This window comes from Pan troglodytes, chromosome 8 (assembly GCF_028858775.2).
Source record: "Pan troglodytes isolate AG18354 chromosome 8, NHGRI_mPanTro3-v2.0_pri, whole genome shotgun sequence".
Lineage (NCBI taxonomy): Eukaryota > Metazoa > Chordata > Mammalia > Primates > Hominidae > Pan > Pan troglodytes.
Genome location: NC_072406.2, coordinates 75,836,266 through 75,860,351, shown reverse-complemented (window position 1 = coordinate 75,860,351; position 24,086 = coordinate 75,836,266). Strand labels below are relative to the sequence as shown.

At 39.2% G+C, this 24,086-nt stretch overlaps 2 protein-coding genes across 2 annotated transcripts in view; one reads left to right on the top strand and one right to left on the bottom strand.

The window, feature by feature from the left end:
* Window positions 1-24,086, bottom strand: part of REEP3 (receptor accessory protein 3) — a 105,326-nt gene that overhangs the window by 18,485 nt on the left and 62,755 nt on the right. Inside the window, exons 3-5 of the mRNA XM_009458537.4 lie at window positions 11,170-11,246; window positions 7,892-8,012; window positions 6,760-6,873 (exon numbers count right to left, since the gene is read on the bottom strand). Of these exons, the coding sequence (XP_009456812.2) occupies window positions 6,760-6,873; window positions 7,892-8,012; window positions 11,170-11,246 (312 nt within the window). The remainder of the gene's footprint in view (window positions 1-6,759; window positions 6,874-7,891; window positions 8,013-11,169; window positions 11,247-24,086) is intronic.
* Window positions 15,498-18,105, top strand: LOC100610636 (methylosome subunit pICln-like). The gene has a single exon (XM_054659661.2). The coding sequence runs from the start codon at window positions 15,513-15,515 to the stop codon at window positions 16,224-16,226; it is 714 nt and encodes a 237-aa protein (XP_054515636.1). The 5' UTR covers window positions 15,498-15,512; the 3' UTR covers window positions 16,227-18,105.

Below are 24,086 nucleotides of genomic sequence, written 5' to 3'. Positions count from 1 at the left end.
TCCAGGTAATTAAGTATTCTGTAGAATATTTTACACATTGAAACTGATCATCGTGAGCAGAACTGTTTCTGAACCATCTGAACTTCAGGTGGCACTAAATTCTCAGGTTTTGGATTTAGGTGGGCCCAAATGCCTCTGTAAGAAACTGAGAATACTGCAGGGGCTGACTGGGCAGGAGGGCTGGGTCCAGAGCTAGCACACTCAGGCTCTGGAAGGGATTCTTCAGCTGAGAAGCAGCTCCCCACACTGGCTCCACACAGAGCTCATTTACATCCAAGGGCACTAGGACATCTGAATGTCTACTCAAGTATCTAAGCACGTGGTTGGCATCCATAAAAAGGGACCCTGCATGTATGAGTAATTCCAATTTCTTTACACTCAAATAATGCTGTCTTTGTTTAAATACTTCATTTCCTGGTTAAACACTACATTAACATTACTTATTTTGTTTTAAATAAGGAGAACTTATTTTGTTTATCAGCACCTTTGTATAAAACCTTTATTTTCTTCACATTTTAAATCACAGATTTAAAAACATATAACCAGCAATGCTTTATAATCGTACAAGCACAAAACATTCTTTTACAGAATAATTCTTATTATACTATTCAGTAAAGAATAGCCACTAAGCTCTATTTCTTGTTGATCCCTGATGTTACATTATAATTGCAGATAAGGTTAGTTCCCAGTTTTTAGGGAAATCTCATTTCCCCATGCACATTTAACAATTAATCTGATCAAGCCCAGAATGGAATTGACTGCATTTGCATTAGGTGAATAAAATATTTTAGTGAGTTTAAAGCAATACGTATTTACTGAAGAACATTGATAACATGGAGAAAAATTTTAAAAAGGAAGTAAAAATTATTTGTAACCTACCACCAAAACTACTTATACATATTTATATATTCTTTTAGTTTTTTCTGACTCATCATACTTTTAGAGCAGTTTCTCAACCTTAACACTCTTGCTATTTTTTGTTAGATAATTTTTTGTTGTGGGGAACATCCTGTGCTTTGTAGAATATTAAGCAGCATCCCTGACCATTCTTTACCGACTAGATACCAGTAGCAGCCCCCTCTCAGTGGTGACAACCTAAAATGTCCCGTGGTAAGGGTAGGGGCACAAAATTGCCTCTAGTTGAGAACCACTGTTTTAGAGATATAAGGGGTTTTAGAAATCATGTTTCACCTCTTCGTTTTACAAGTGAGAAAAATTAATGCTTAGATCAATGCAGATGATTTGCCCAAAATCTCGTGGCTAATTTGTGGCGGAATCAGCACTAAAAAAAATCCAGATTAACTCAATTGCTGTAGCATTCAATGTTTGTTATACCATTCTGCTTCCCTAGATTTTAGGAAAAATAGTACAATCTTCTTTTTCCATTGTCTGGACAAACATTCTTCCCTTTTTTTTTAAGTGTATAATACTAAGCTGTATATCCTCAAAGCCATTCACAAACAGAAAGTCATAGACAGTAAGATGTTCAGATTTTTGACCTAATCGGGATCATTTAAAATTAATTAGATTTCAACAATTTTACCTGTAAAGCTCAAAAGTCTGTGGTAACTGATTTCTTATATCTGCTAAAGAAATTCACCAAAAAAAGGCTGCCAGAGAAATTCAAAGACATGGTTAATACAACTAACAGTACTTTTCTTCATCTGTCCTTCATCTGGCAGTAGTGTTGCTCATCTGCACGAAACCACCTACGTTTCTCATGTGAAAAGCTATGGAATGCTGTACATCCTCAGCAAAATCCTTGAAGGTCCTTCAAATGTTTATGCTTTGCTCAGCCAAAATAAACTTGTACAGTGACCTTGCGAACAGATGCCTGGTAATGAGGTCATAGAACTGAGTAACATTTTCAGAAAATTGCTTTACGGTGTAATAAATGTTCTGATTAGATTCCTATTTTCACCTTTAACATGCTCAGGTGGTTCAACCTGGGAAACCTAGTCAGTGTTATTACCCGTTCTTCAAAGGTCACACCAAGAGTCCAAGAATTTTAAGCCTGAAAGATACTTTAAACAAACTATATATTGTAAAAATTTTAAATAATTTTCAAATCTTACTGTTGGCTTTCTTGCAGCTTCTCCTTAAACCTGACCTATTTCCTATTTCAGTTTCAATTTACTCTTTAGTATGAAGTGTCTGGTTCAGTGATTCTTCTATGACAATGCCCTTGTTTGACATCTGCAGAGATGAAACTAATTTCGTGTACTTTAAAATAAGCACAGTATAACTTGAGGCAAATAGGGTTAACATTATGCTATGTTCAGCATATTTAATGACCATTTCTACTGAATAATATAGACTCCAGGATGGGGTCTCCAACATTCCGGTACTCATGAGAATAATGAAGGTTACCTTACATACAGGGATGTTATGGATATAAGAATCACAACATTGCAAACAAATGGGGACAGTTCCAAATCCAGTATCTGATTTCATTTAGGGGATATGGGCTTCTACTTGTTTTGCAGGAGTGACTTAGATGATTTTTATCAATATTACTGCCTTTGGGGTGGACACGTGATTTTAAGGTGTTAACGTATAAATTAAAAGAATAAATCACAAGAGAGCCAGAAAAATAGATATATGAAATAGACACATTTTTGTTTTCACGGCATTTTTACAGAAAAGTATTTCTGTGAGATAATGCTTATTTTAATAATGAAGGGTAATGGGTGGGGTCTTTTTTTTTTTTTTTTTTGAGACAGACTCTTGCACTCTCACCCAGGCTGGAGTGCAGTGGCGCGATCTTGGCTCACTGCAAGCTCCGCCTCCTGGGTTCACACCATTCTCCTGCCTCAGCCTCCCGAGTAGCTGGGACTACAGGCACCCACCACCACGCCCACCTAATTTTTTGTATTTTTAGTAGAGACGGGGTTTCACTGTGTTAGCCAGGATGGTCTCAATCTCCTGACCTTGTGATCCGCCCGCCTCAGCCTCCCAAAGTGCTGGGATTACAGGTGTGAGCCACTGCGCCCAGCCATGGGTGGGGTCTTATCAACCAGAGGTGAAATAAAATTTTCAGTTAGAAATAAAATTTTTGTGGGCTATTCCCTAGCTAATACAGACATTAGCTCCAGACAGACAGTAGATTGTGCAGGTGAGGGCTATATCTATCTTGTTCATTGCTACATTCCCAGTACCTATTATGCAGTAGGCATTAAATAAACAGATGCTGAATAAATAATATGTAGAATGCTAAATACCAATGGAGGCGAAGTGTAAGATAAAAATAAATGAGGAAGGGAATGAGGATAAGATAATAGAGTGGGGACTGCTGATTCCCTACGTGGGAGTAGTAAACACAAGTCAAAATAAAAGAAGTACTGCACAAAATAGTCACAATATGTACAAAGGTGTCTCACAAAATAGGAGAATAATAGATTATTATACACAAATGTTAAAAGTGAGGAGGAAAAATGGGATTTGTATGCTTCTTTGTTTTTTGAGACAATATTCTAAAATGTGTTCTCTAAATAATTTTTCAACTTGAAATTTAATTTTCAGTTTTTCTCTATAGAAGCATGTTGAAGGATGCTTTTAAATATGAAAAATTCAGATAGCATCTTCATTGGGTGTAAATAAATACATGTACTTGATTTGCAAAGTCAAAAATGCTAAATTTTATAGCAAAAAGCAACAAGCTCTTAGTCTCCTTCTCCTCTTCATCCGCTGCCGATGCAACCCCTTTAAACCCTCTACTTTCCTATTGTAACAAATGAGGATTTTAGTTCTCTTCCACTTTCCTTCTCTTTCCCCCATACTCTCAATATGGCAAAACCACAGTTGTTAAATCCCTAGTCTGTGTTCATTATTATAATGTAAATGCAGTCATACTCCATTATTTCATTTCTTATGTAACTTGTTTTTTTCCCCAGAGTTAATGATTATGCCTTTTTTTTCCTTTTTCATTGTCTTACCCTCTTCCTCTTTACATTGCCGCCAGTGTATTTTTTCATGGTGCTCAGGGATCATGTGCAGCTACATGGGCACCAGTGGCCTATAGCCAATGTGTCATCTGGTTGAAGCATGCCCTCAGAGTCCCTGCTTTTATTTTTTATTATTTATTTATTTATTTATTTATTTATTTTATTATTAGTATTTTTTGAGATGGAGTTTCACTCTTGTCACCTAGGCTGGAGTGCAATGGTGTGATCTTGGCTCACTGCAACCTCCATCTCCCAGGTTCAAGCGATTCTCCTGTCTTGGCCTCCTGAGTAGCTGGGACTACAGGTGCCCACCACCATGTCCAGCTAATTTTTTTGAATTTTTAGTAGAAACTGGGTTTCACCACGTTTGCCAGGATGGTCTTGAACTCCTGACCTCAGGTGATCCACCTACCTCGGCCTCCCAAAGTGCTGGGATTACAGGTGTGAGCCACCACGCCCAGCCTCTCACTGGTTTTAGTATCATCCCTGTGCAGCACGAAAAGTCCTCTTGGCTTTGTAGGTCTACCAGAGACATCCCTCCTGGCACCTTTCATCCACCACATCCAGTTTTGGCTGGCTGCACTTTGGACTTGCTGTGTGGTGTTCTCTTTGGGAATTTTTGTCATCTCCTTTCTGTGCTGAATGACTTGTTTCCCAGATCCCATGGGTTTCCTTTTTTGTGGACCATTCCCTAGCTCTGGGGAGCATATCTGCCTGGACAAAAGATAACCAGTAGCTAAATCTTGTGACTCTGCATGCCTAGAATTAAGAAATTTCTTAATTCTAAGCTAACACAATTGAGGGCTTGACTGTTAATAGTTCTTGAGGGTGAAAATCATGATGGTATCATGGATGGTATTACTGTCTTCAAGCTTTCACTGTCACTGTTTAGAAATTTAATGTCATTCTGATTCTACATCATTTAAATGTGACATGCTTTTTTTTTTTTGAGATGGAGTCTTGCTCTGTCACCCAGGCTGGATGGTGTGATCTTGGCTCACTGCAGCCTCCGCCTCCCGGGTTCAAGCAATTCTCCTGCCTCAGCCTCCCGAGTAGCTGGGATTACAGGCGCCCGCCACCACGCCCAGCTAATCTTTGTATTTTTAGTAGAGATGGGGTTTCACCATGTTGGCCAGGCTGGTCTGAATTCCTGACCTTAAGTGATCCACCTGCCTTGGCCTCCCAAAGTGCCGGGATTACATGTGTGAGCCACTGCGCCTGGCCAAATGTGACATGCTTTTTATATTTGGAATCTTTATGAATTCTTTCCTTATCACTGGTGTTTTGGGATACCCAATCACTTCACTTAGAGTCAGTCATTCTTTTCATTCATTGTGCTAAGTACTTGGTGGGTCCTTTCAATCTGAAGATTCATATCCTTCAGTTCTGGGAAATATTATTGTATTATTTCTTTGATAATTGCATCTATTCCCTCTCTTTAGAATTCCCAGTGGCTGGATTATCTCCTGGATAATCTTTTTTAGCAGATATGGAAATCAGGAATGCATTTTCACTAAGCAAGAAATAAAAAGCAAAATGAACTTCTAAAATAAAACATAGTCCTTTAAGCTGAAAACTTTGCTATTTCTGTATTCATTTATAAACCTATCCTAATAAAAGAAAAAGCCTTTAAAAGCCAAATAACAAGAAAACTATGCTATATTAAAGTGCTGATCATTAATAATCATTAATAATATAGTTATCTTACATGTATAGTGCTGCATAGTTAATAAACTTCCATTTAACCCTCAATGTAATGCTATTAGGTATATAATTTGAATTTTCCTTCTTGTTCATTACATTCATTTTGATACTTGAGTCAAAGACCTCTCTGAAAAGTGAAAGTGCCCTCATTTCATATCCCTTCACCATTAGTTATATAAAATCACCACTTAACTGGAATATTTATTTCCATAGCATTGTTGTTTTAGTTCAAGATAACTAAAACAGACTAACTTGAAAGCAGAATACTATTCAATCTCAATTTAATTTAATAGCAAAAAACTTAAATTTTCACTTGAATTTTGAATGGAGATAGACACATGATATTTATGTTTATTGGGCTCCTACTATATGCAAGCAAGCACTGTGCTTTTAAATATTCTCACAGGTATATTACCCCCATTTTATACATGAAGCAACTAAGGAACACAGAAGGCTATTTTCTTTCCATACCAAACACACCAAAATCAATTATGCTAAAGTATTTAAAATAAACCACACAAATTACAACATGCAAAGAAATCTAAAACCATAATGCAAATTTTTACAGAACACATTCATTTGATAACTTGGCTTGCAAACACAACAAATGACATTAGTAACTGGCTAAGTATCAAGTTTTAAGAACAGACTTTTTCATGCCTTATTTTGAATAATCAGTTACCTCAAATTGATTGAAGTAGAGGTGCAGAAGTAAGCCAGAAATCCTACCAAGATATTGCCATTGACAAAGAGACAGAAAAAAAGAGAGAGAAAGAACACCAAAGACAGAGACATAAACAATGGTCATCTTTACGTCAGGTGATTTACTCAAACTACTTTAAGGTGATTAAGTGGGAAAATTATGACTAAATGACATTTTCAGGTATGTATTATTTATTAACTACCTCATTTTGTGATGAATTAAGAGATTCAAAATATCAAGTATGGAAAACATAAAATTAAAATATCTTTAAAATTATTTACTTGTTTTCCAGTATTAGAAAAATAAATATAGCAAAATGCCACAATTTTATAATGGTTTGAAATAAAAAGCCACCTTTATTTGTTGACTTAATATGACATTGGATTAAAAAGGTAAATGAACAATTACCTTTACTGCTGCAGTAACAGCAGCAGTAGCTGCAAGGTTTAAACCTTGCCGTCCAAAGTTTACCATGGTTTCATAGCCTCGTTCCTTTGCTTGTACAATATAATCATCAATCTCCTGGGGGAAAAAGCCACAGATGTTAGTTTTACTTAAAAATAGTGTTAATAAGCCCCAAACTAGAACATTCTCCCTATAATAGTTTCATGAATTTTATAGCATTAAGCATGTGTTGATAGGCATTTCTTTCTTTTCTTTTTTTTGAGAGAGGGTCTCTTCCTTTTGCCTAGGCTGGAATGCAGTGGCATGGGACAATAAGTGTGCACCACCATGACCAAATAATTTTTAATTTTTTTGTAGAGACGGGGTCTCACTATATTGCCTAGGCTGGTCTCAAACTCCTGGGCTCAAGCAATCCTCCCACCTTGGCTTCCCAAAGCGTTGGGATTACAGGCATGAGCAACTGCACCCAGCCCAGGCGCTTCTTTTTTTTTTTTTTTGAGACGGAGTCTCGTTCTCTTGTCCAGGCTGGAGTGCAGTTGCGCAATCTTGGCTCACTGCAAACTCCGCCTCCCGGGTTCGCACCATTCTCCTGCCTCAGCCTCCCGAGTAGCTGGGACTATGGGTGCCCGCCACCACGCCCAGCTAATTTTTTGTATTTTTAGTAGAGACAGGGTTTCACCGTGTTAGCCAGGATGGTCTCGATCTCCGGACCTAGTGATCTACCCACCTCGGCCTCCCAAAGTGCTGGGATTACAGGTGTGAGCCACCGTGCCTGGCCTTTTTTTTTTTTTTTTTTGAGATGGAGTCTCATTCTGTCGCTCAGGCTGGAGTGCAATGGTGAGATCTCGGCTCACTGCAACCTCCGTCTCCCGGGTTCAAGCGATTCTCCTGCCTCAGCCTCCTGACTAACCGGGGTTACAGGCATGCACCACCATACCTGGTTAATTTTTTTTTGTATTTTTAGTAGAGGTGGGGTTTCACCATGTTGGCCAGGCTGGTCTCATATTCCTGGCCTCCAGTGATCCACCCACCTCAGCCTCCCAAAGTGCTGGGATTACAGGTGTGAGCCACCACACCTGGCCTCCGCTTAGGCATTTCTAAAAAATTATTTACGGAAGTAATTTATATATCTTACCCTTTCCTTTGAAGAAAGAAGTGGATGAAGGAATTTTCTATATATTAAACTTGCTCCTTTGGTATAGGGAGAAAGCAGCCATATGACAAAAGCAATCTTCAGCTCATAGTACAGGGGAAACCTAATAAGAAAAACATTTGGAAATAAACTGCCAGTGAAAAACCACCGTAGAAATCACAAAAACACCTTTTAAAAAGTTCAGTCACTATGCTGTTTTTTGGTTTTTTTTTTGAGATGGAGTTTTGCTCTTGTCATCCGAGTGCAATGGCACCATCTCGGCTCATTGCAACCTCCGCCTCCTGGGTTCAAGTGATTCTCCTGCCTCAGCCTCCCCAGTAGTTAGGATTACAGGTGCACGTCACCACTCCTGGCTAATTTTCATATTTTTAGTAGAGGCGGGGTTTCACCATGTTGTCCAGGCCTGGTCTTGAACTCCTGTGTTCCGCCCACCTCGGCCTCCCAAAGTGGTGGGATTACAGGCATGAGCCACAGCACCCAGCCTATGCTAAGTTTTTGAATGTAAAAGTTAGTGATCAGGAGACAACTGTGTTTGAATAATCTTGTTTCAACTATAGATCAGTTCATGAATGTGTGACCTGAGAGATTCCCCCCTCATTCTAATACAAGAATCTTCCTTTGTAGTAAGCATAGGAAAGCTGCCAAACTGAATGCAGCAGTTAAGAGAAGGCACTAATACCATTTATCCAGTGCACAAGGTATGGCCACCCTATCTGCAGAGCCAAACTGGCATGGAAGTACGTGACCTATCTCATATGATAGTTGTGCCTATCAGAGAATGACTTCATATGCTCCAAGTGCACAATGTCTACCCCATACACACACGTCTTCATCTTTTTCAGAACTCCGAAAAAATATCCCTTCCAATTTCATTTGGCCAGAATTGCAGCACTCTGCAGACCTAAATTGTTCACTTCCAAGGAAAATACAAAGTGTTACAGTGGGCCTCCCCCGTTGGCCCAGTATACTTCCTCAACCAATGACTGTGGCTTTAACCATGTGACTTGCTTGCTTTGGCCAGCAGAAAAGAACATGACACATGTCACATGCAAGCAGAAGCTTTAGAACACCCTTTGACTTCCTCACTCCATTACCCATTACCCTCAAACTCTTGCTTTAAGCTTTTGCCTTCTGGCATGAGAACAGCTGCTTCTTCAGCCTTGGTTTAAGGGGCCAGGTGAGGTGCTCACGCCTGTAATCCCAGCACTTTGGGAGGCCAAACTGGGAGGAATGCTTCAGCCCAGGAGTTCAAGGGTGCGGTGAGCTATCATCATGCCGTTGCACTCCAGCTTGGGCAACGGAGCAAGACCCTGTCTCTAAAACAACAACAGAAACAACAGCAAAAGTGACCTGACCCCAGCAAAGATGCAGTCAACCATTTGCCCTCATGTAGCTTGAGCAAGAAATAAAAGTTTGCTTTTCTAAGCCACTGTACTTTTATGGTTGTTTTTTTGCCACAGCAAAAGTTCACTAATATATAATGAGAGGCTCAGTATCTTGTTGTCTGTGAGAACCACATAAATGTAGTCCATTTATCACTAGGATAAATGATAGCTGAGTAAATTTGAGTTCTTCTGTCAAGGCGGGCAGGTAGAGAGCAGAGAGGATGACTTACTGTGTAGTCAACAAAGAGGTCTCTGCCACACTGCAATTACAGGAGTTTCTGGATTCAGTTGTTCATGTTAAACATTTTCTACATCGTTCATTTTTAAATAACATATATAGGCTACATTTGCAATCAGAAAAAAATGAAGTCTTAAAAAAAGAACTTGGAAACTTCGATGTAGCACGGTTGGGGATCTGTGCTCTGTCACTTAAAAACAAAGAGACCCCCCACAACCAAACCCCTATATCAAAAATATAACAGATAAATGAATGAGCTTTGGGGCACAGGAAGGGAAATTTTTACAGTATTTCAAATCAGAAGACAGATACAGTGACGTTTGCAAATAAGGGAAGGTTGTTAAAAATATTTTAGTATGAAGACTTCTATTTTTTTTCTTGCAAATCCAATAGGACCTAATGTGCCACATGAACAGGAGAAGAGCAAAATGGGAAAGACAGCTTAAGGAGAGAATAGTAAAGGTTTGAAACAGACCCAGACAAAATGTAAGTAGACACTGACCAGGAGCAAGTAAAAAGAATGAGGTTCAAGCTGATACCTATGTGAGCAGCTGATTAATTTTTTCAGCTGAATTTAGCAGCCCAGTCAAAGAAGTAAAAAAGAGTCATTTTAGCTGGGTGCAATGGCTGATGCCTGCAATCCCAGCACTTCGGGAGACCGAGGCGGGCAGATCACCTGAGGTTGGGAGTTCGAGACCAGCCTGGCCAACATGGTGAAACCCCGTCTCTACTAAAAATACAAAAATTAGCCAGGCCATGGTGGCATGTGCCTGTAATCCCAGCTACTCGGGAGGCTGGGGCAGGAGAATCGCTTGAACCCGGGAGGTAGAGGTTGCAGTGAGCCGAGATCGTGCCACTGCACTCTAGCCTAGGCAACAGAGCAAGACCTTGTATAAAAAAAAAAAAAAGAAAAAAAAGACGAGTAATTGTTAGGCTAATTTAGACAGAAGGTTTGTGCGTCAAGGGCAGATGAAGATATCAGCAAGGTAGTAAACCAAAATATTTTGAAAGGAGAAGTTCTCAAAGTGATTGCAGGGTTTAGATGGAAATGCACTACTGAAATACACCACAGGGAGATTTGAGTTGTCCAGTTAAGTACTGCTCCTTGGTAAAATGTCAAATCCCTGAGGATATAAACACACTTTAATTTTGCCTCGTCTATTTGGAACAGAGCAGCCAGGAAGCTAGTGCTGAGTGGGTGTCCACGTGGGTGCTGACGTTTTCCAGTCCAAATGTTTGTAGATGAGAGTTTTAAGGATAGGATAGGGAGGGGTGCTAAAACCAGATGCTGTGGGCTTCAAAAGCGGAGTCATTTAGGAAGTGATACAGGAAAATGTTCTGAAGTCATCAGTGCAGAAAAGGATGATGACAATCAACTTTCCCTATTCCAAGATACTGGGGGAAGGTGTGTGGGAGGTGAGCAGGGAGCGGCGTATGGGGAGGAAAATGAGCTGCCTTTATTTGATGGGGACTAAAAGGAAAGTAGTGTTCTATGGGAAAGCAGATGACAAAAACAAATGGGTGGATAATTAGGTAACCTGATGAAAATCACTCAGTTAATAGCAAGAGCAGGATAAGAACTTAGGACACCTGATTATGAGTCTGTAGTCTGGCCCCTTCTCAATAGTAAAACTTACCAAGCAACTGTTTGATCGGCTACTGTTTCAATCACAGTATAGAGAGCAAAAACAATCCAGTACATCATCCATCGAACCTGGAAATAATAAAAATACTCATGAAACAACAGACGAAAATTATTTGCAACTCTGATAATATGTATGTATGTATGTATTTCTGGATTTCATAATAATTTCATATTATGTATGTATTTCTGGATACATAGTATGTTGGGTCAAATGCAGAAAGTGATGGTTTAATTTTCAACAGGTTTTATGTTCGAGTTCTTTACATTACTACATCAACAGTCTTGGGATAGCAGGAGCAAAGATTAACAAATCTCTGGGACTTGATACAATATAATCTAGGAATCTAAATCAAGGAATTGGGAAAACAGGAAATATTTTTCTTAATTGGAAGAAAGTTCTTTAAAAGACGTTATTTACTTGCTTCTTTATGAAGACTATAAGTTATTTATTTATTTTTATTTTTTGTAGAGACAGGGTACGCTGAAGTGCAGTGGTACAATTACGATCATGACTCACTGCAGCCTCGACCTTCCAGGTGCAAGTGATCCTCTTGCCTCAGCTGCCCGAGTAGCTGGGACTACAGGTGTGCACCACCACACTTGGCTAAATTTTTTTTTTTTTTTTGTAGAGATGAGGTTTTGCCATGTTGCCCTGCTGGTATCGGACTCCTTGGGCTCAAGCTATCTGTCCGTCTCGGCCTCCCAACATGCTGGGATTGCAGGCATGAGCCACCATGCCTGGCCTTAGCTATTTAATTGTTACATAAATAATATAGTATGATATAAGACTATATTTAATCTTTATTAGTCTTTAAAATTTTATATTCCTTATTTCCCAATATATATAAATTGTTCAGAAAGCAAACAACAATCCTGGGCTTCTTACTTCTATTAATGATGCATCCATAATGCTAGTTACCCAGGTGGACAGCATAAGGTTAATCTTCTTCCTCTTCCCCTGATGTAAGCCCGTAATCTCTCACACATCTATCTCCTTCTTCCACTCTAATTCCACAATGGTAGTTCAGGACGTTTTAATCTCTTCTGAGTCAGGGCATGCTGAATGGTCCCTGGCGCTCTGCCTTCTCTTGGGACCTATCCTTCTCATAGAAGCATGCCAGATTAATGTTTTCTGAGTTAATTCTCCCAAATTTATATTTTTTCATTGACCTCAGTACACAGAGTTTCTTGTCTCTCAAGTGCACTGGAGTTTCACTTACGATTAAAATCTCTGCTTTTCTGTGTGGTAATAACAGCAAATACACAATGCCATGCCAACCAGGGGGCAAGGAATTACGTTGATAAACATATAACATAAATTAATTCATTTAATCCCTGTAACAACCTTTACAAAGTAGGAAACATAATTAATTCCATCATCGATAAGAAAACAGTGGCACAGAGAGGTAAAAGAGAAGTCATTTGGCTAGGATTTCGGTCCAGGTTGCCTGACTCTGGAATTGGTTAACCCATTATACCAGGCAGAGAGAGAAGATGTGAGAAACTGCCCAATGTAGGGTCCAAGGATGACTACCACTACCACTTTCCTTGTTCTCACCTCATGAGTGACAAAAAAATTTAGGTCCTTATATATAACTGGGAAATTGACCTATTAGTTTTAATACAGATGCTTGTTTGGGTATTTCGCAGGCAATATAAAACGATAACTCAAGTAGCTTTTTCAATTGTCTATTTACATGAACAACCCAATAGAAAATAGCCATGAATAACTTCTGAAGCAATTGTACTGTGAAATATGAATACTACCAATTTGTTCTAATTTATAGAGAATCCTGAAAGCTTAAAAAATTTCCCAGAGCAAATAATAGGGTACATTATCTATATTTGAAATATGAGGAAATTGATTTATAAAATTATCTTAAATGTTAAAAAAGTTAAGACTAATGTTTTCTTTAGTTTTCCGCTTTTCATGAGTTCTTTTCAATCTCTCCCTGCTCCCAATCCCAAGCTTTTCTCCAAATATGGGGATTTTCTTCAGGTCTAAAATCCTCTGTGGGTCTCTGTGTGTGTTATCTTTTCTTCCCTCCCCACTCCCTACCCATTTCTTCTTTTTTTAATTTTTTTTTTTGAGACGGAGTCTCGCTCTGTCGCCCAGGCTGGAGTGCAGTGGCGCGATCCCGGCTCACTGCAAGCTCCGCCTCCCGGGTTCACGCCATTCTCCTGCCTCAACCTCTGGAGTAGCTGGGACTACAGGCGCCCACCACCAGGCCCGGCTAATTTCTTTTTGTATTTTTGGTAGAGACAGGGTTTCACCGTGTTAGCTAGGATGATCTCGATCTCCTGATCTCGTGATCCACCCGCCTCGGCCTCCCGAAGTGCTGGGATTACAGGCGTGAGCCACCGCGCCCGGCCCCTCCCTACCTGTTTCTAAAAGAGGAAATGATGCTCTTGTATGAGTTCATTCCCTCAGTCCTTCCAAATCCAAACACTAATTTAGTACTTTCACTTCTCAGCTGTATTCATAAGGTTTTTGTTTTTGTTTTTTGAGACAGAGTCTTGCTCTGTCACCCAGGGTGGAGTGCAGTGGTGCAATCTCGGCTTACTGCAACTTCCACCTTTCTAGTTCAAGCAATTCTCCTGCCTCAGCCTCCTGAGTAGCCGGGATTACAGGCACACGCCACCATGCCTGGCTAATTTTTTTGTATTTTTAGTAGAGACGGGGTTTCACCATGTTGGCCAGACTGGTCTCGAACTCCTGACCTCAGACAGTCTGCCTGCCTCAGCCTCCCAAAGTGTTGGGATTACAGGCGTGAGCCACCGCGCCCAGCCTATAAGGTTATCTTTTAGAGTCAATCATGACTATAGGCCTCCCTCCTAAAAAGAAACGAAGGAAAAAATGACTACAAACTGAACAGTGTGCTTTTATGTTAAGCTAGCAGGGATTTGGGGAATCATCATGCTTTTTTAAACTAAACAACCCTTTACCGAAAACAAAAACCAAAAAACAAAAAACCCTGTAAATACATTACAAGAGAAACTGTTCTGGCTGAGTCTCTCATTTATCCTGCCCTAGACTCTTGGGGAGACTCTAAGAAACCCTTGTGTTCTATGAAAAGGGTTTGAAAATAAGTAATATGGTGAACTCCTCTCATTTTACAAAGGGCCAAAATCAATAAGTTGCTCAAGATCACTGCACTAGGAAATGGCTGAAGGAGGCACAGTCCACCTTGAAGCCCAAAGGATGCAGCTTTTTAAACAAGCGGCTGCCTTCAGACCAGTCTCTCCAGTTCTCTAGGATTTCCTGGCTCTCTCCCTCTCCAGTACTCAGCACAGAGACCTCAGTGTACATATTATCACCTCCTTTCCCAGGAAAGTGGAGGCTGGAGTGAAATATGGCTCACTTCACAGAAAATTTAATAAATTCACAGAAAAATAAAAGCATTTAAGTAACTGCTTTCTATTTTTCATTATTTCACGTTTTCATTATTTTACAGCTGTGTTGATGGTTGTGATCTTCCAAGGGGATAACAACTATAAGTAATGCTCCACAAATTGTTTTAATTTACTTGTTAATAGGGTTGAGTAGAGGCAAAAGGACTGTACAGACAGTAGCCATTTGCTGATATTCCCTGAATGACGAGTTGTGGAATGAATGAGAGCTGCTGCACATTCTGAAGATTTCAAAAGTAGCTGTGCTTCAGTTAAGTGCTTATTCAATTTTCAGATGAAGTCATCAAATTAATTTTAAAACTCACAAAATAAATATGTGTTTTAAAATATATGTTTTTTCCTAAGAAAGTAAAAATTATCTGTTTAGGTTGTGAGAATATTTAATAGTGTCAAAAATAAAAGAGAGAGAAAAGGCTTCAACTTTTAGTTAAATACCCAACAGCAAACTATCTAATCAATAGGGTATTTCTAGGCATTTTCCTGGTGAATTGACTACAGTTCTACATATGCAAACCCCATGGCTTTAATTTGTCTTTAATTAATAAATTCTTTGACAATTTGGTCTCTTGAACCTATGATTTTTTTGTTCTCATCAGAAATATGAACCTTAAATATAGTTGAATACAGGCAAAAATTAAATAAATTCAATGACCATGTATTATTCATGGAAGCAACCATAAAGAAAGTTAACCTTGAAAATATATTGCTTTCTTTTTTTCCATTAATGTATTTGGTTGGGAGTTTATACCAAATGATTACTCAGTGATGCTTTTATTAAAACGACACCTCAAGGCCATTCAGCCTGCTGTTTAAGGTTTTGCTCAAAAGAAATAGCAGAAAGAAGTCAAGGTCAAAAAAAAAAAAAAAAAAAACAGGCTGTGCTCCAACTCCCTCAGGGCCTGTGTTGCCGCACTCTCTGCTGCTATGAGCTTCCTCAAAAGTTTCCCACCGCCTGGGCCGGCGGAGGGGCTCCTGCGGCAGCAGCCAGACACTGAGGCTGTGCTGAACGGGAAGGGCCTCGGCACTGGTACCCTTTACATCGCTGAGAGCCGCCTGTCTTGGTTAGATGGCTCTGGATTAGGATTCTCACTGGAATACCCCACCATTAGTTTACATGCATTATCCAGGGACCGAAGTGACTGTCTAGGAGAGCATTTGTATGTTATGGTGAATGCCAAATTTGAAGAAGAATCAAAAGAACCTGTTGCTGATGAAGAAGAGGAAGACAGTGATGATGATGTTGAACCTATTACTGAATTTAGATTTGTGCCTAGTGATAAATCAGCGTTGGAGGCAATGTTCACTGCAATGTGCGAATGCCAGGCCTTGCATCCAGATCCTGAGGATGAGGATTCAGATGACTACGATGGAGAAGAATATGATGTGGAAGCACATGAACAAGGACAGGGGGACATCCCTACATTTTACACCTATGAAGAAGGATTATCCCATCTAACAGCAGAAGGCCAAGCCACACTGGAGAGATCAGAAGGAATGCTTTCTCAGTCTGTGAGCAGCCAGTATAATATGGCTGGGGTCAGGACAGAAGATTCAATAAGAGATTATGAAGATGGGATGGAGGTGGATACCACACCAACAGTTGCTGGACAGTTTGAGGATGCAGATGTTGATCACTGAAAATGATTTATGCAAGTTTAAGATTCTGCTCCTAACTGTAGGAGAGAACTTGGTGCCTCTTCCACTCTGGAGTGAAGTTAATGAAAGTCTTTTTCCTTTTCCAAAACCCAACCTGAACCAGTTCTTTCTTGAGACAGACTATACTGAGACAAGTTGTCACCAGCAGAAGATAGATAATATGACCTTTATTAACTTGATGAATTAACTTAACCAAGAGGGTATTTGTAGTTTACTATTTACCCTAAAACTTTCTGTGTCTGGGTACCCTCTGAGTAGGCCTATAATTCCTACCTTGACTGTGTGCATCATTTGTAAGCTAGCAGATCTATGTGGTGAAAATGCACAGGAGCTTGGTAGACTGCGGGGTAAAGAGAGAGCTCCTTTCGCCATGTTTTACCAGTCTGCTGTTATAACCTCTTAGGTTGTATCCTTTAATTTCCAGCCTTTTAGGTTAGTTTCTGTAACAGAACAAGTGAGTCTGGCATGAAGTCCTCAAAGTACTTCAAATGGTAATTGTTTTGTTTTTGTAATAGCTTAACAAATAAACCTAGGTTTTCTATTAAAAAACAAAAACAAAAACAAAAACACAAAACCTAAATGTATGTGAAGATAAAGGAAATATTCTTTAGATCAACAAAAAACATTGATAACAAAATGTAGTATTAATACCAAAAAATTGAAAGGAAACCAATACACTATCTTATGAACATATATAACCAAATATAAAGAATTGCTGTTAAAATATGTAAATAGAAGTCAGTAATTTATCAAGTGACTTTAATAAATCACAAACCACCTTTTAAGCTACTGGGAAAAAAGGTTACTAACTTTATTGATAGAAATATATTATCGGGGAAGTGAGAACAAACCGTATTTCTTTCCAGTTCGGAAACAATTGGTAAAATCAACAAACCGTTGTTTAGATATCTTCACAAGAACAATGAATAATGAGAAAGCTATACCCAATATTTCCTTAAAAGTCCCTTTGGCCCTTGTCAATCTACAAGTCCCCCATTCCCAGTGGTGCACAATTTCAACCCAGATGACAGTTCATTTTCAGAAAGGGGGCTTGTATTATAGGAGGCTCACATAACATAGGAATTGCCTGAATACTCTGCACCTCTCTTCTATGTAGCCTAGTCGATAACCATACACAACTCAAGGAAAGAAAAAAAAATTTCCTTGATCCCAGAGAACTTAATTATCCAACAAGGTGAAGTTTACACCTATAAGCACTAAGATGGGGACACACGCACATATACCCTCCTTTTCATTAATCTTTCATGTAAAACATAATTTAGTCAATTCTTGAGGACTCAGGTGGCAACATTAAAAATAACACTCACTGATTCAACTGTAAGCAAATCCTACCTGCCTCATGGCATGGGAATAGAAACATAAACATGATAGTTCCATCCTCAAGGATTCAACATTTCACTGGGCAGAAAAACAAGTAAATAACTATGATTTTTAAAATGCGTGAGTGCACCTGTAGTTCAAGCTACATGGGAAGCTGAGGTGGAGAACTGCTTTGGCCCAGGAATTCGAGGCCAGCCTGGGCAATATAATGAGATCCCGTCCCTAATTTAAAAAGATGTTCTGGGCCAGGTGCGGTGGCTCACGCCTGTAATCCTGGCACTTTGGGAGGCTGAGGTGGGCGGATCACTTGAGGTCAGGAGTTCCAGACCAGCCTGGCCAACATGGTGAAACTCCCTCTCTACTAAAAATACAAAAATTAGCCGGGCATGGTAGTGCGTGTCTGTAATCCCAGCTACTTGGGAGGCTGAGGCAGGAGAATTGCTTGAACCCAGGAGGTGGAAGCTGCAGTGAGGTGAGATCATGACACTATACTCCAACATGGGCAACAGAGCAAGACTCCGTTTCCAAAAAAAAAAAAAAAAAAAAAAAAAAAAAAAAAAAAGATGTTCTGCTGTTCTTAGTACATTAGACGTCCTAGCTCCCAGTATGGGTCAAAATCCCAATATTTGGAGGAAAGCTTACTAAAGGGATTATTTATAAATCTGTGTGCAATGTTCAAGAACACCAATAAAGGATAGTGGCATGCCCCTGAGCAAGCAACTGCAGGAACTGGTATTATATCTAGGTGAGAAGGAGGTAGGGGAGGAAAAGGATTCCTGGAACCCAAAGATGGTAAGCAGGTGAGAGCCAGAGTCACAGCTAACTGGTGGTGGCAGTGAGGGGGCTAGGAGAACAAATATTGTGACCTCATGCTTTTCCTGTCTTCTGATCTTGTGCAGGGGCCTCTCATGGGCCAAACCCAAAGGAGGCCAGAGATGATCCAGCCTGTATAGACCAGTCTCCTGGGCCATAAGCAGCCGGGCAGAGAAGTATGGAGAGTGGAGGAAAAGCTCCACTGGAGGGGCAAATAGAAGGTTCCAGCACTACTAAACCTGTTAGCCCTTTGAAACACCCAGAATAGAAATCATTTTTCATTACCTCCTCAGCTCAAATGACCATCACCTCCTGTCTGGATTATTTCAGTGGCATCCTAACTGGTCACTCCATTTTTTTTGACTCTATTCTGCATACAACAGTCAGGGTGCCTACTTAAAACAGAAGCCAAATCATGCCATTCCTCTGCTCAAACCCCTCCCATGGTTCCCAATCATTGCTTACTATAGCCTGGAAAGCCCTGTGTATCTACATGGCTCCAGCAATCTCGCTGCCCTCACCTGCTACTGCACCTCCTGTTCTGTTCTGCTTCAGCCACACCTGCTCTTTTACCGGCCCTGGTATGTGCTGATATGCTCCTGCCTCGAGAGGCCTTTTGCATGCTGTTTCCTTGTCTAAAATGCATTTCCCCCAGTTATCCATATGAAGAGCTTGCTCACTTGTTTCAGGTCTGTGTTCGAATATCTCCTATCAGAGAGGCGTTTCCTGACTACCCTCTTTAAAATATCAAAATCCTAACTTCCTTATTCTGCTTTATTTTTCTCTTTAGCATGTATCACATATCATAAGCACATCTAACAAATATTTGCTTTCCCCCCTTCCTCTGCTTTTTCCATAGTAGAATGTAAACCCCATGATGACAAAGACTTTTATTTTGATCACTGATGAATCATCTGTGCCTGGCATAAAAGGTGTAAATAAATGTATGTTGATGAATTGGTGAATGAATGTGGGAATGCACATAGCTTAATGTGTTCCTTTTGGTAAGAACTGCAAAAGGCTAGAAAGTAGATAGGAGGTAAAAACATGATGAGTACATATAAATTAATCTTTTAAGATATCTTTTTTTTTAAGGAGAAGGAATAAAAAATAGCATGAGGCAACACGAAAGCATGTTTATGTTCTCAAGGATTTAACGTTATACTGGAGAGATAATGAGATTCAAATTATGAGAAAGCAGGAATATTTAATGGAACAAGATCCTGGATGAGATAGACAAGAATAAGATTAGGAACACAGAGGGAAAAGAGTGGGCTCAAGAAAGAAGCAGGGATACCTCTTCCTCTGGGACAGATAGAAAGGAAGAAAAGAGTGGCTGTGTCCAGAAGAGAGTTGAAGGGTTCATGGGTTAGGCCCTCTACCTTTACTCTGCAGTAGGGGGCATATTAGCTGTTAAGGCTGGACATGAGTGGGAAGGTGAGTGGATTTCACAACAGCAGTAAATGTTTAGAAAAGATGTTTTTAAGGATGGGAAAGGGAGCTGTCTAGGGAAGACCTGGAACAGACTATGACCAATGGTGCCTTCACCAGTTCTGGGTGCTGGTGCAAGGGCTATAATGAAAGGTCTAGGACAATGAAACAAGTATGAAAAGTCTAGGACAATGAAACAAGAGAAGTATGGATATGATGTACTGCTGTCCATAAAAGGTAGAATGACAGAGTGTGGCTAGAAAACGGCTGAGCCAGGGCCTGGGTTCCTCAGCCCCTCTTTGCAGGTAGATGAGGAATCTGTCGAGTTCTCACCAAAAGAATATGAGGTGAGGCTTTTGAGAAGTGGGGGTGTCTCTTCCACTTGCTCTTCCTTCCTGCTGGCTGGGATGGCAGGGAGCAGAGCACCCTTGGAAGCTATGTGTTGAAGATGGGTAGAATCTGAGTTTTCAAATATTAATAGTTGCATGGGGAGAACTTCTTGATGAAATGAGCACCTAACCAGGACTTTTATGTGAAAAAGAAATAGATTTCTATAGTTCTTCAGTCATTGCATTATTGTTACATACTATGATCATAGCGGCTTAGCCTACCGCAGTATAAGAGGTTACACTAATCTCTGTAATAATGAGAGAGCAAGGCCACAGCAGCAGTGGTTCCAGAATTAGGTAGGCACTGGTCATAGTACTATTAGCTGCCATCTGTGGCAGGGCTAATGCCCGGACTGGTCGTGACAGTACTACAATGATTGAGAAATGGAGAAGGGGACCACATTTTAAGCAACTGTGGTTGAGATATCCTCACGGAAGTATTTTGGAAGGAAATGAAGGGTAGGAAGGATTGATGTTCTCATGCAGCAGACTGAGGCAGAGCTAGAGGAATACCATTTTAAATTATTATTGTGATCCCTTGGCAAGTGTGAAGTCTGTGTGAATTTGTTAGCTATCATCTGCATTCAGTCTACATGGTTTCAGCAGCAATCCTCTTCTACTTTCAATAGGCCAAGAAATCAGATAAATGAACTTGTTAGAAATAGGCACAATATTTCAAGTAAATATATTCTGAGTGGGAGGCCAGTGAATAAAATGCAAAAAAAAAAATGCATAAACGTCAGTAGGAAAACTCTATAAACAAAGATGTTTGATGTTTTATTTTGCTTACTTTGTTTTCTTTGCCAAGAGTGTATCTAATGCCTTGTACAGTACCTGGCACAAAACAGAAGCTCAAAAATACTTATTAAAAGAATTAATAAGCCGGGTGTCGTGGGTCATGCTTTTAATCCCAGCACTTTGGGAGGTTTAGGTGGGAGGATTGCTTGAGCCCAGAAGTTCCAGACCAGCCTGGGCAACACAGCAAGACCCCATCTGTACCCCTACCATAAAAAATTAATTTTTTAAAAAAAGAACGAATGAACTGGGTTAACTTAACAAGTGAGATTATAATTTCTATTTTTTCTAATTATTTGGTAATAAACTTCTCTTGAAAGTGGTCACAATGAAATGGCAATCATTTTCACTACTGGAGCACTTTACCTACTATATTTTTTGTGACTAAAGAAATGTGATGAATATTTTCATTTAAAATAAAAATATATAAGTAAAATAATCCTCAAATGGAATCTTAAAGTCATTTAAAAATCAAAAGAAATTGATTTTCCAAGGAAATATGCTCTTATAATTAGGCAAGTTCTTTTGAAGAATATGGAGTCATCTGCGATATAAAGTCATAGTATTTAAAATTACATTCTGATTTATATAGTGCATGGATCAGATTAGCCTACTTAACAAGCCAGCACTTGCTTTATTATTACTCAAATCCATAAGGCTTTTATAAAGACTTAGCATTTCAGAAATCCAGACGGTCATGTGATAGAGTTCTTAGCTTCACTCTCTCAAAGGAATTAGAGGATATTTAAAGCTGGAGTGAATACTGTAAAATGAACATACTCCTAGGCTTAATTTACTATCAAGAAAACCATGCTTCATTTAATAGGTATGCATTTACCTACCCTAATGCCAAATGAAGAGTTAGCTTCATTTCATGATCTCTTAACATTTCAACAAAACAAGATTCTATGATTTACATTCTTAGAGAAAACTTTTATGAAATTGATTTAGATCCCAGGATAAACAAATAAAGCAAAGAAAAAGTAAGCTGCAATTGTAAAATGATCCTCAGGATTTCCATCACAGAAATTGAGAGCAATACCCAGGCCCCAAGTATACAAGGAAATATGGTATGGTTGGAGGTACACTGCTGTAGATTTATAAGAGCCATAGACAATAGCAGTAATGGCATATTAACTTCAAAGTATTTTTCTTAAATGATACCTTTATATAACTTGTTATGCTATGACCAGTGAGACATTATGATAGCAATGATAATGTTAAATGTTATAATTGTAATAATTTACACTTGTATAATAAAAAGAAAAAATGTGATCTATTAATTTGATAAACATTACTTAGGGCCTACTACAAACAAAACCTTTGACATGAGATAGTCATAAACCTTGATGTCAAGGTTTTCCTACACCTACAAAGCTTTCATGGGGGGATTAGTATAACATAGAAGGATAAGAATAGGTGATTACCAGCACAATGTCTGATTCAATATATAACTACTAGTATTTTATTACATTACATATTATTCACTGCCTTGTATGAATAAAATTTCTTTACTTCCAAAAGAAAGCCTTTCCTAATTACCCTGACTCCTTCCAGAGATCATATATAATCTCTGTGTACCGTACTTTTCCTTTGTAACATATCCATATGGTTGGTTTATGTAACAACCACCCCTGCCATTTGACTGTAACAACAAATAGGGATCAAAAGTGCCTTGTTCATCTTCATATTCTCAGTACCTAGCACCCTGTGCCTGGAAAGCAAGCACAGAGGATGGCTTCCACTCTTACATTTTAAGGTCTGAATTGATACACAATCCCAACAAGTAACTCTGAACTGCAAGCAGCAGTTTATCACATATAAAATAGCCTATTTTTTCAAAGTTAACAGAGTTTAAACAACTCTTCAAACTCTCTTAATTACAGACTCTTTGAATTATGAAGCTATTAATGCTGGTCTTTAAGAAAAAATGAAAAATCACACATGCCTAATGATTCACTTAAAACCATACTAAGTAAATCCAGAGCATAACATGTTAAAATATGCTTCACTGGAAAAAAAAAATCTCTGCTGAGTCTAAAAAGAAATAAACACTGCTGAATTTCAGACCACCCAATGAGAACTTTATTTTCTGACCATTACTTGTTACCCACTCAAGTCAATTCACCCAAAACATTCATTCTACACCACATTTCAGAGACAACAGAGAGATCCTCTGATACAGATTTTTTTAGAGACAGTATAGAGTTGAAAAGATCTATTCCTGATTCACTAACTTATCCAATAATTTGGTTACTTCATAATGATTCCCCCCCCTCCACCATTAAAAACAAAGAGGAACAAAATGTGAGAAATCAAATAGAAAAGCTCCCTGTTTTATCCAACCCAGATGGCTTGGTTACGGGATTTTTTCTCAGAGCTGTGCCAAGTTAGAGGCATGGTTGAAAAAAAGCTATTTGAAGTTAAATCCAAAGTGACTAGAGACTGTGGCTGAAAATAGTTTTTTTTTTTTTTTGTTAAAAGATGGGGCATGTGTTGGGGGTGAATATGTTAGCTTACGATTGATGTGAGCTCCCTCAACTTTGGGGTACTTCTTCCCCCATGCCCATCTAAGCAGGTTTTAACTGTCAGCACCTCCCCAGTACACCAATGACTGGGAGTTCTACTTTCAGATGCGGAACTGGCAGCAACATTGTTTACCTGCAGTTTCTAATTATCACTGCCAAATACCTCACAGAATATCCTGTTGCTCTGAAGGAGAAAGCCTCATATTATATAAATGTATCTGGTGTTACAGTGAATTAAAATGGGGCCGACTGTGTATAGAAATGGATACCTCTGTCGCAACATTGCCCTGGTCTTCCCCAGTGCCCTTGAATCAGAGAAGCCTTATATATCTCAACCCTGACCTCAGTAGAGTCTAAGAAACTTGAGAGATGGGAAAGTACAGATATGTTAAAAAAATTAGATGATAATTAATTTAAAAGAAGTGTTAAAGATGCAAAAATCAGGAACTGCTTAAGGGAACTGTTCCCAGGAGCAGAATTTAGGAAGGAATGACTTCTCAGTCCCAAAATAACTCTCTCCATCAACACTGGCTGAGAATTCATAC

Coding starts and splice junctions, on each gene's coding strand:
- LOC100610636 (XM_054659661.2), top strand. CDS start 15,513: ATGAGCTTCCTCAAAAGTTTCCCACCGCCTGGGCCGGCGGAGGGGCTC.